Genomic DNA, 12,373 nt, shown 5'->3' with positions numbered 1-12,373 from the left:
ACCTCAAGGAGCTGGGTTGTCCTGCCTCGAGGTTGGGGCAGTGGCCCCGAGCCCCTGCCGGGTAGGGCGGCCGCCATGCCCCTACAGGACCACATGAACTTTCTTCCCACCAGGAGACTTGCTCATCCCCTGACCAACGATCACAGGACGAGCGATGGGTCTGGGTCTGGAGCAGGCTTAGGCAGAGGGCTAGCAGCAGCAGTGAAGCCCCAGTGAGCACAGGGGAGCAAGGGGTGAGGCAGAAAGAGGCAGAGAGGATCCCTGAGCCCCGCCTGGAGTGGGGGCAGGGGGCGGGAAGGACAGTGGGGACTGCGTTGGACCGCAGTGTCCCACACAGCGAGCACGGCGTCTGGGAAGAAAGAACTGGGGCTCTGAGGCAGGTGCTGGAAGGGGGTGTGTCAGGGTCTCCTTCCTCCCCACTCCCGCCCATGATGGGCAAGGGGTGGCAAGCTGGGCCAGGATGATGGTAGTGCTGGTGGCGTTGGCCACGGCGCTGAGGGCTGCCCAGGTGGAGCAGGTCCTCCTGCTGCGGGTGTGGCCCCAGGGTATCAGATACTGGAGGCTCAGTTCTGAGGGGGCTCCCTGCGCGCCCTGCCCCACCCGCACACACCAGAGGAGCGCAGGGAGGGCTGCGTGTTCCCTGTGGCTGCACTGACCCCGCCGTCCGCCCCACATGCCTGCATTTTCCTCCAAGTTTCTGCCTCGCCTGCTGCTCTAGCTGAAAAAATCTGTGGAACATATGGACGTCCTGGTCAAATATTTGGAGTTTGTGAACCTTATTTTGAAACTAATGAGGATCTTAGCTTTTATAGACTTCTAAAACAGATAAACACGCCAAACCTGGGCGGAAAGGATTCGAAGTTTTATGTGGAAGCAACTCCACGTTGACTGAACTGCCCTGTTTGTGGGGTCGTCACAGCTATGGGGGACCTGGTTCCCAAGAGAGGGTGACGCGTACACGTCTGTGTCCTGGGCTCTGGGCGTTCCTTCTGTCGTCTATTCTCCGAACAGCCTAGTTGAGAATGTGGCTCCCAAGTATATAAAGTAATATGTAAAAATATGAACGCAAAAGAGAAGGGTGACCAGCACTCACCATCCTACTCTCTGTCTCCAACACCACCGCCCCGGTCCTCTCAGATGGTCTCATTGCACTTGCAAGCACACACACTCACACTATTGCACACACACTGTTACACGCTACTGCATATACTACCACACACTGTTACACACTATCACACACTATTACACAATATCACACTATTATACAGTCACGCACTATCACACACTATTGCACACACTATTACACTATCTCGCACACTATTACTGTCACAAGCTATTGCACACTATCACATGCTATTGTGTGCACACTACTACCCATTATCACGTGCACTATCACACACGCTATTGCACACTATCACACACACTATCACATGCTATTGTGTGCACACTACTACCAATTATCACATGCACTATCACACATGCTATTGCACACTATTACATGATAGCACACACTATCATACACTATTGCATGACACTATTACAGACTATCACACAGTATCACACACTGTTGCACACTACTGCACACACTCACTCACACTTGCATCCATATATGGGGGCTTGCACAAACGGTCTGCTGACTGCTCACCAAGAAGTGTTGCCCAGTCACCAGTTGATGGGTGTTTAGATTATTGGGCTCTGCTAGTCCAACAACTCAAAGCAAGAATAACTGGCTGAAAAAGGATTAGAAATTTTAAAATAAAGATTATTTTTAGGCTTAAGGATATTTTGAAAGGAGAGGAAGAAATGTTTTAAGACATAAAGAACTGTCCTGTGGTGTGCCAAAATTGCTAATACGAGGAAAACCAGTGACTCGGGAATATTAATTTTCAAACAAATCATTATTTTAACAAAATTGCCAGGTAGAGCGACTTGCTTTCGACCAGATCTAATTTGGTGAAATTGCTTTGGCCCAAAAGCCAGAAGCCTTGACAGGAACCGGGCAGGAGGCAGCCGGGGCAGCAGCGGCCAGGAGAGCAGAGCTGGCGAGGACGGTCGGAGCCGGCCATGTTGGACGGGCCAGCCAGGCGGAGGCAGGTCAGATGGTGGAGCCAGGAGGCTCGAGCTGGATCGAGGGCGCGTTGGGCGTGTGGGCTAGGGCAGCAGGGACGGGCCCAGGCGCATTCTGAGCAGCACCAGGGACGGCTCCCCAGCAGCTGGGGCTCCTCGCCCGGTCCCCAGGGAGGGGCTGCACCCTACGCTGTCCGGAGCCCGCCAAGTCAGACGGCTGACTCTGGGCCTGACCCTCCCCAACACTGGGTCACGGACGGCGTTACATGAATATCAGAGGTAGTGAGGGCTGTGGGTGAGCGGGCGGATGAGGGGGTGCTGGAAGCGTGGACGTACGAGTGGCCAATCCTGTGGGATGGAGGCAGGCTTTCTTGCGTCGCCTGCCTTGTCCTCCTTGGGCCTCCTCTGAGCAGGACTCTGAGGGGTGCAGTGTGGGCCGGGCCCATTTCTCCCTGTGTCCACCATCCAAGGATGTGGCTGCAGGAGTGGCATCCAGCCCTGACAGAGCAGGGGTGGGCAGAGAAAGGCCCTCAAGGAAGGAGAGTCCCAGAGCCACTGCACTCCTGGGGGGCCCCAAGGTGACTTCAGCCCCACAGAGAGGACCAGACCCTCCAAGACAGCAGCTCCAGTCCCAGGAGGCCCATGAAACGTGAACAAGGGTTAACCATTCAGGTCTGGAAACTGGACGAGCCCCTCAAGTGTAAACCTTCTGACCGCTGAGTGTTCTTGTTTTCACCCCGATCCCATGTGTGAGATCACAGGCTCAGTGGCAACAGGGCAGGAAGCCATGATTCGATGCAGGAAATTCAAGCAGAAAACCCTGGTTATAGAAGCTGCGTGCTCACAGACGTCCCGGGACCCACATTAACCTGAGTCCAGAAGAAGTTGTCTGCGTGAGACTGAAGAACTTCACGTGCTCCTTCCACCTCCACAAGGCCAGCGTCGGGGCTGTGTGCTCTGCCATCCACGTGATGGGGAATGCGGGAGACGGGTGAGTCTGCGATCCTGCCCGCACCCCGCAGTTAACGTCTGCCCCGGGTGAAGGTTTCCATGGTGGCATTTGTGAGGCTTCCGCACCGCCCCCCCATGCTCCCCCCCACCACATGCAGGTCTGGAGTGTGTCTCCACCAGTCACTGACAGGGGTGCTCTCGGTCTGTTGAACCCCAACTCCATGTAGAGGGCTCAGGCCTTAGCAGGGCTGCCGTGTGTGTCCAGGGCCCTCAGAGGTGACAGAGGTCAGAGGCTCATTTAAAGCTTGGGGTCACAGGTCACAGAGAGCATCTGTAGGGCAGACGCGTGTTTCTGCCTGGAGATGGCCACCAGCAAGTGTTGTGTTTTTACAGTTCATGAGGGAAGCTCAGACGTGTCCTTCTCCCACAGCCAAACGGATGGAGCTGCGTGTTTCCACCGCGTGAGGCCCACCCTGGCTGCGGGCTGCGCTGTTGGGGTGCCAGACTGCGGACCGTGCTCTGCTGTGGCTGTACAGCATGTGCCCCTCACACACAGCAGATGGGGTCAGCAGAGTCCCATCGATGGACTAACCCAGGACGTGGGGAGGGAGGCCGTGTCCTGAGTGGGAGGGGTGGGGCCTCGGGGACAACGGAGGAGGGAGCTGAGAGGGGGCAGGTGCCCAGGAGTCTGAGCAAAGTCCCAGCACATCAAACATCACCTGCCCTCTTACTCTGCCCCCATGCCCGTCGTGACTCCCCAGCACCTACAGAACCAGCAAGAAGTGCTCCCGCGCCTGGCCCTCCCACCCTGTCACAAATAGCATCCTGCTCTTCTTCCTACGTGAACCTCTCCAGGCAAACTGGTGCCCTGGTGCCCCCAACAAGACCAGAGCCTTCCCCGCACCCGCTCTGCCCGAGACCGCCCTCAGCCCCAGGTTAGAGCCCACCTGGAGTCCTGGGTGCACGTAGCCCCGGACACTCCCCTGAAGGAAGGAGGGGCCCAGGGTTGGGCTGCAGGCATGGAGGACTAAGAAGGAGAAAAGAAAATGTGATTTGAGGGGAGGAAGGGAACGAGAAATTGAATAACAACTTGAAAATTCCCAGAAAGGAGAAAAGAGAAACAGGTGGTATGTTGTCAACACCTGAGAGCTTTCTTCCCCACACGTCCCCCACTCTTCCTCTCCCCAAGTGTCTTCTCAGAGTGGCCCTTCTCGTGGGCCCTTAAGACACAGCAGGGCCGGGGTTAGAGCCCCCAGAAGTCAGGGGGTGTCTGGGCCAGCACCGGGCCCTCAGAAACAAAGGACAGGTGTCCCTACCCACAGCTCCTGGGACGACTCCACTCACTGTGCAGTCACCACTCCACCCCACGCCCAGCTTGACCCCGTGGCCAAGAGGGCTGTGTGTCCCTGACCCACAAGCCTGGACATGCGGGGCAGGCTTGGCAGGGACGTGCATGGGCACAGACTCCACACAATGCCAGTCAGAGGTGACAGCCACTGAGACCCTCATTCCTTGGGGGCCGCAAACATCCTAAAGCTGCCTGTTTATCACAAATGACGAGAAGCTGCCCCGAACCCCTCAGCAGCCTCCCCGTGGGCCTGGGACGGCAACCTGGTTCTCTCTGTCACTCCAGCGACGCTTATGCAAGGAAGGGCATCCTCAAGAATGTTCTAAGTTTGTTAATTTTATTATTTGGCTCTCAAACAAGGCTTCAGCTCAGGGCAGAATGGATTTGTTGGCGTAAATCTTTGGTAGAAATGGTCTGCACAAATTCAACCTGACGCTGTGGGGGGAGACGGCTGGTTGCCACGGCAACCAGAGAGCGGTTTTAATTCCGCTCCATGAGCCAGGATGCCGAGGCCTGAAGCCCGCAGCCTCCAGGGCCAGGCTGCCCACACGCCCGGAAACACCATCTCCATCTCCAGCGTCCTCAGGCTTCTTCAATTCCAGGGTCTCAGAATTCCCACACAAGCGCTGGAAAGCTGACAACTCCAAAGATATCAAAAATGTTCCGAAGAGAGGCAAGTCTGGCCTGAGACGTCAGCAGCCGACCTGAAGCCATTCTTGCACCAGCAATTCTGTATTTTTAGCAAGAACCCTGCGCACGTCGGGGTGGGGGCCGCACGCTCACCTAGGAGAGAAGGAAGCAGGTGTCCATGATTCCCTGATCTGACCCCCAGACCCTGCGTCTGACCTCTGATTCTGTCCATTGTGAGGCCGTCCTGAGGCAGCCCCAGATCGGCACCAGGCCTGTGTCCTGCTCTCGCCTGTAGGTTCCCCAAGTCAGAAGGTGCAGAGAGAAGCCCGGTCTGCCTTGAGCACCCTGGGGGTGGACACCCAGGTCTCTGGCCCTGCAACTGCGGCGAGGGCAGCCGACCCGCTCTTTCTGGGTGTTGGGGTGGGCTCAGCCCCCATGGCTGTCCCCCAAGACCAGGCAGGGCCCCAGCTGCAAGCCCCATGCTGAGCCTGGCAGGACACCCCAGCTACCCCTCGGAGAGCAGGCAGCCACCCACATCCCTCGGAGGCTCCTGGGAGGAGTGAGTCGCTCACCCTGGCGCCTGAGGTGTAAGGGCCTTCGGTGGGCAGTCCTGGACTCACAGAACGTGCCAGAAGACTGAACTTTCTGGAAGGGAAGCTGATACTCTGCAGTGAGAGGGGCCGAGAGCCTGCGACCCACTTGAGACGCTTGCTCACTGGGATGAAGCGAGTCTTTCTGGTGGATTAAACTGCAGACATGCACACTCGTTTCAGGAGTGGGTTCTCGGTGCCATTGGAGGCTGGCGTCTAATGAATATCTCTTTCGGAAAAGAGCTTTTGGTGCATCAGGAAATTGGGAAGGGCGAGGAGTGTCCTAAAACCGTCTCCAGGGCCAACTCCAAATTCTGGAAAGCAGATGACCAGCTACAGAGAGGGGGCTCAGGGGCCGTGCCCGCTACTTCCTCAGCAGGGCCCGGCAGATGGCGGCCCAGGCTCCCCCAGGCAAGATCGCCCTGAGGCCCCGGAAGCAACATGAGGGCGTGTCCCCACCACGAAGCACGGAGCCCCTGCCTTCCGGGTTGCAGCCATGTCGAATGGGGTCCCCCTGAGTCTTCTGAGCTGTGTCAGGGAGAGAAGACCTGGGGCTCACCGCAGTGGCTGGTCACTCTGAGCGCAGAGGCCTGGCCCCGGAGCCCTGGGCCAGCTGTCCTCCGCCTGCCAGACAGGACCAGACACTCCACAGAGCGGCAGTGAAGGGCAGGGTGGGCCCCAGCCCGGCTCTGCGGCTCTAGCAAGGCTGCCAGCAAAGTGTCTGACTGCTCTGTGCCTCAGTTTCCCCATCTCACGAGTCTGTTGCTTTGTGTTGAGTGCAGAGTGCCGCCTGCCTTTTGGGGCTGTGCGTCCGCTCCCCACCGCCTGCCCCAGACCTGGGTCTGGAGCAGACACCCCTCCACAGGCAGCTCTGAGGCCTGGTCACCTGGGAGCAGAGCGCAAGGACAGGCTGGTGGGGCAACCGTTGTGTGTGGGCAGGGGCCACCTCATCCGGTACCCCAACCTCTCACAAAGCCAGAGGCCTGCAGACATGGCTCCCGGGATGACCCCCAATATGCAGCGGGACAGCCCAGCTCCTCCTGAGGGACTCCACCTTCACCCAGGTTAACGCTGGGACTGAGGGTACCGGACCCCACTGGGTCCAGGCCACAAAGTGCAAGGTCAGGACACTAGCAGCCAGGCAGGTCCATCTACCCGAAGTGCCCCCCCAAGGCCCCCAAAGCACCCAAGGACCCCGGGTGCGCCCACCTGGACCCCAGGCAAGTCTGAGGCTTGGTTAGTTTTTAAGTTAGAAGCCTTGGGCCCCACAGGACACACAGATTGGGGCTGAGGCTCTGCAGGGAGGGGCTTTCCAGAGCCGCCCAGAGCCAGGCCGGCCCCCATCCCACCCTCCTGACGGCGTCTTCTGTAAGTTCGCCCAGAAGCCACCTCTGTGGGACTCAGGAAGCCCCAGTTCCAGTACTGGCCCCCCTGCTCTGAGGCCAGGGAGGATCACTGACTCTGGGAGAAGGCACAGGGACAGCACACGAGGCTGTGCACAGAGCAAAAGAGACAGCCGGTGACAGTGGGAGGCCGGGCAGCTGCCTCCCTTCCCACTGCCCTGGGCCCCATGATGGGCTGTTCACACCTGTCTTTCTGTCATCTCTGGGCTGGGAGCCCCCTGAGGGCAGTGGCAGGCTGACCTGTGTTCACCTTGAGCTCAGAACCTGGACAGTCTTTGTGGAGGGAGCTGCAGGTGGGAGGGAGGTCAAGGCACGGGCCCCGCGGGACCACCCCAGACTTGGGGAATCTGGGCAGAATCCCCCCTGCTCAGGGTGGGTCTTCCCGCCTCCCTCCCTCCCCCACTGTCCAGGACCCCCAGCCTGGGCCCCCAGGGAGCTCCATGGCTGCCCTGCAGCCCCAGGGGGAGCAGCTCTAGGAAGCCAGGGTGGGCTGGGCCTGGGGGTTGCAGGGTCTCCACCTAGCCCTGACACCCACTCCCTGGCAACTGGGAAATCTCTCACCCCTCGGGGTCACATATTCCTTGTCTGAAGTTCGGGGCTCATCACAGCGTCCCACAGATGGGGGATAGGAATGCCAGGAGGGATGGGGACAGGAGAGTTGGGAAAACCCTGCTCGGAGGCAAGGTGGCATGGGGCTGAGGGGGCTGGAGCTGAAGGCCCTCCACCTCATCCTCTTCTTCTCAGTGGCACACCCCCAAAAGGGCAGGCTCAGGCCCTTCAACATCTGGGGACAGCAGGGGCCTGGGGACTGCCGAGCAGGCACCAGTGTCACCACCCTGGAGACTGGAGGGAAAAGCCGGCAGGTGCCCCCGTTCACTCGTGCTGGGTGTGGTCTCCGGCCCCTAGCCCTACTTGCAGCAGCCCATCCCACTGCAGGCAGGACACACGTGTCCCTGGATCCCAGCTCCTCTCCACCACGGCTCGCCTTCCTTCTCGGCACCCGGCTCTGTCACCCAGAACCCTGGACTGGGCAGGGGGCTGACGGGCTTTTTCTGCATGGCCACGTCCTGTCTACACCGGCAGGATCACCCTGCTGACTCATGCTGGGGTGGACTCACTGTGGGTTCACCTCAGCATGGGAATATTTGGATTTGAGAATATTTTAATACAGACTATGAAAATTCCTCCAAAATCAACCTCCTTGTTCATATTCTGTTCTGTTCTTGGAGCCCTCAGTGGACAGGAATCGCAAACAAGATCATCCAGTCCTCCTCTGCCTGCTTTCAGGGAGACCTCTTAATGTGAGCTGTCCGACTCTGTCAGAAGCAAAGGCAAAACCTGGCCGGTTGTCTCTTTAAATCGTCTCTGCAGTGTGACGGGCAGCCGGACGGCGGGCTGGGAAGAACCATTCCCTCCTGCCGAGGGGAGCGGGCCACAGCGCCTGCCGCCATCAGCGCCTCCCCCATCCCCATGGTTACGGCTCCTGCTTCCCGGCCGGTCCCTCATCCCGGCTCTCGCCCGCGGAAGACGGCGCAAAGGCGGCTGGCACTCCTCACGCCGGAGTTCTGGAAGCTGCCTGCTGAGAATCGCGTTGAATGTCTGCTGGTCCTGGCTCTGACTCATTCCCTCGGGTGCAGAGCCCCTGTCGCCGTTGCCCGGCTGCAGCCCTGCAATCTGTTGATAACTCCTCTCGCAGGCTCCAGCGTGTCGCCTCTTGGAATGGAAAGCTGCTCCCAGGCACGGAGAACTCACCGCGTCGCGCCGGCAGCGGGAAGCACAGGACCGTTGCCGCTCCAGCTGTTTTTGCCAAAATAGGTGAGAAGTTGGGCTGCATTTCTCTGGGGTCTGCGTGGCGGGGGAGTCCCTGGGCGGGAAAGCAGCAGGACGTGGCGGGGAGGCGAGGTCAGAGCCCACTGGCCACAGTGTCCGCTCCCCCAGCCGTTTCTCAGGCATCAGCCCCAACCTCGAGAGGCAATTCCTGCTGTTCCAAATGCAGATTTGGAATAACTTTGGATTAAGCCGACGGCACGGAGCTATAGCCGAGACCAGTGTCTGTGGGGCGAAAATGCCAGCCCCCAAGGTCCAGCCCATCCAGGCAGAAGGTTCTGCCTTCCCGGGTCTGGCTGTTTGTGAGGAGATTAATTCAAGGTCTACTTGCTTCTCCCGACTTAGACTGACAGACATGTTATACGGCTTTGTGCAGCCTGGAACGACTGACGTGGGTTTCTCATTGCTGGGATGGTGGGCACAGGGTGATTTTAAACATGGAGAAGGACGTGCTCCCCAGAGCAGCGCCTGGCTGCCCGCACATTCCACCCGAGGCCCCTGAGGCTCAGGAGCCCCCAGTCGTCTCCGGAACCTCTGGATGCCCCGAAGGGACAGAGCCTGAGCCAGACTCTGCAACAGGCTGGCAGGGCTGAGAGGAGGCGAGTCGGGGGCAGACTGGGGCCGTCCTCAGCAGGGGTGAGTGTGCTGCCGGCCAGCTGGCAGGACCCTCCAGCCCACCCTGACCAAGCCCTGTCTTCACAGGTGGGTGCAGCCTCTCAACCCTCACCTGCCCCATCACGGTCACCTGAGACACCCTGCCCAGGGCTTGACCCTGTGGCCGCCGTGTGGTACCGTGACCTTCTGGACGGCCATGGAGGCTGGTGGGGAGCAGGGTGCGACATAATCGACCCAGCCAGCGATGCCGTCTCCATCCGTGCTCACACTTCAGTGACTTCAAGGTGCTCATGGTGAGTCTGCTCACTCAGGGGCAGCGGGGCTGGAGCTGCCACCCCGTCCATGCTCCCCGGGCAGGAAAAGTGAGCCAGCGCGTGGTCAGTCAGCGGGCAGTCAGTCGCGTGCTGGTCCCTGCTGGGGGCTCACGTGGGGCGGGCGGGGCACCGGGTCTCGGGGCGCCTGGGCGCTCCTGCAGGCTTGCTCGGTGTGGGTCATGCTAATTAGTTGCACACATGCCGCAATGTTGAATCATTTAATCAGTGAAGGAGCCGTCGTCCTGCACCGCCTCCCAGGGGCTCGGTCCCTGACCTCTGAAAACCTTCTCCAGCCTGGGCTGGGGTCACCCCCTCCCCAGTCCCAGCCCATCACATGACCCTCCCGCTGCAGCCCTGCCGGCCCCCTGCCCATCAAAAAGTTGGCTGAAGGGCAGGTGGACGTGGGTGGGCTTCCGCAGCACAGACAGCAAACACAGGGAGGATGTTTCTCTTGCCAGGAAAGGGGGTACGGCTGCTGTCAGCGGCCAGTGGGGCCACGATGGGGGCTCGTCCTGAAGGCTCGTGCGTGCCTCATTGTGGTTGCTGCCAGTTGGATTCCAGGAAGGGTGACGGCCGAGTGAATAATGCACTGTGTGTGTGAGAGGGACAGCCGGCAGGGGCAGCGGAGGGCCCAGCACGTGTGGAGAATAGCGATGGCCGCAGGGCAGTGCGTCCAAAATGCAGACCTGGTTGTCTGCTTCGTAAGGAGTGGTCTGTCTGAGTCACTTGTTCGTTTTCTTCTTGTTTGATCCGATATGTCCAAACAAGAGAGGTACTTTTTGCCAAGATTCAGCATCACCTCGAAACACTTCTGCACACCTCAGAGGCTGGGAGGACGTCAGCAACTCGCCTTTCAGACATCTGAGATGTTACGTGTCCTCAGAGAGGATGGGAGCCTGGCCAAGCCCAGCCCCTGAACCAGATCACCTGTCGCCCCACCGGTGCCATGCCCAATGCGCCGTAGCCTCTAGATCAGCACCGTCGGAGCTTTCCAGCCTCAGACTTAAATCATTTACAAAATGGAAATGCGTCCTTGACGGATGAGCAGGGAGTTGAGAGACCCTCCAGGAGGCGCAGGGGCCAGTGCTGCCCATCGCGGCCCCCCCGCGGGACCCAGCTGCCCCGTGTCAGTGTGTCTTTGCCCCCTCGCCGCTGACCCTGTGGCCCCACTATGCAGAGTCGTGCAGGGCTTCCCCATGCAAGAAGTGCACCTTCTCTGCCTCCAGCCACCTGGAGAGTTTTGTGCTGCCGGGTTTGCTGGCCAGTCCAAGACTCAAAGCTGGGCAGCCACGCTTGCCTGAGAGTTTGGAATTTCAGCAGTTTCTTGGGGTTTTATTCTTAACAGACAACATTTCCACTGGAGAGTTTCTGAAGGGAGAGAGAACCCCAGCCTGACATGGGGGTCTCAGTTCTGGTGCGAGCGCTTCTCTGTGTATCTCTGAGTCTGTGGTGTAGAGGATGGGGCAGGTTCACCCCCTTGGCTCCCTGGGGCATGAGGAGGAAAGCCTGGAGGCCGAGGCCAGTGGGGGTGACCCAACCCAGCCCACCCCCCACTGCTGTCCTCTGGCCACCTGGGACACCTGCCCAGCGGCTCCTTGCAGTCAGCTCCCTGACACCTGGGTCAGCCGGCAGCCTCCTGGTCCCCAAGTGTAAGGGCATCAAGGTCTTGGGCATCTCCACAGCCATGCACTGAAACTTACCCTGTACCGGGTCCCAAGTGTCTTTGGCAGGCTGGCTGGGGGCCTTGACGCCACCTCCTGTCTGCCCTCAGCACCAACAGGATCTGAATACCCAGCACCACTCCCCAGTGGGCCCAGGCACTGCAGCTCTGAATTTGAATGTCTCTGGTCTCTAAAGCCCAGGCTACTGCCTGACGGCGTCCGTCTTCCTCACAGTTCTTAACAATCCGGAGCAGCCCTGAACCGGCTTGTTTCTGCTACACTGCTGTCAGTATTCGACTCAGGCAGGGGCCAAAATGCACGTAACTGTGTGTCCTGCAGTCTTCTGTGACCCTTAGAGGCTCACTGGTCATCAAAGGAGCAAAGTGACAGGCTTTGGAATTAGAGTAAAAAATTGTCCAGGCCTCTGGGCTCCCTCTGTCTCTCTCCCTCTCCAAGTGTGGAGTCCGGTGGACCAACTGGGGGCTGGTATTGCCCCCATGACGGGGCCTGTCACTGCACGGGCTCCGCTTTCCCAGACGCACCTTCTGTGGAGCCAGGAATTAACTGGAAGTGCAGCGTTGGTGTGGCCTCCTCACACCACTTCTCTCCCATCGTGCGGCGTTAGTCGAGCTGAGAGGCTGCGCCCCTCCACTCGCGGACCGTGTGTCCCGGGTGGCCCAGACCCGCTGTGGCGGCTTCCCTTCTGCACGGCCCAGGAGGCGCCGCAGCTGGGCTGGAGCTCCACGGAAAACCGGCAGAGCCTCCGCTCGCTCTGGACTCTGGGCTGACCTTGGTGTCGCCAGCACGTCCTCTGCCACCTCCTGCAGGGCCCATAGCCAGGACAGGGCGAGAGTCCAGGCCTGCCCAGCCATGCTTGGAGCAGAGCACCCCAAGGACCCAGCACGCCCGGGACACCCCTGTTCCACACAGAAGCATCTCACCTTCAAAAATGCCATCATGCAATTAA

The 12,373-nt window shown here is 59.5% G+C and overlaps 1 protein-coding gene and 1 long non-coding RNA gene across 2 annotated transcripts in view; one reads left to right on the top strand and one right to left on the bottom strand.

Annotated features, from left to right (window-relative positions):
- Window positions 1-4,682: 4,682 nt before the first annotated feature.
- Window positions 4,683-12,186, bottom strand: LOC139085107 (uncharacterized). Its single transcript, XR_011543165.1, has 2 exons — window positions 5,569-12,186; window positions 4,683-5,149 (listed from the first exon to the last, which is right to left on the bottom strand). It is a non-coding gene; the product is annotated as an uncharacterized lncRNA (long non-coding RNA).
- Window positions 5,136-12,373, top strand: part of ADGRA1 (adhesion G protein-coupled receptor A1) — a 44,824-nt gene continuing 37,586 nt past the window's right edge. The window contains exons 1-2 of the mRNA XM_070630820.1: window positions 5,136-8,804; window positions 9,519-9,724. Coding sequence (XP_070486921.1) covers window positions 9,722-9,724 — 3 coding nt within the window. The 5' untranslated portion in view covers window positions 5,136-8,804; window positions 9,519-9,721. The remainder of the gene's footprint in view (window positions 8,805-9,518; window positions 9,725-12,373) is intronic.

This window comes from Equus przewalskii, chromosome 1 (genome assembly GCF_037783145.1).
Source record: "Equus przewalskii isolate Varuska chromosome 1, EquPr2, whole genome shotgun sequence".
In the NCBI taxonomy this organism is placed as follows: domain Eukaryota; kingdom Metazoa; phylum Chordata; class Mammalia; order Perissodactyla; family Equidae; genus Equus; species Equus przewalskii.
Note: the sequence above shows the minus strand (reverse complement) of the source record. Positions and strands in the feature narration are given on the sequence as shown.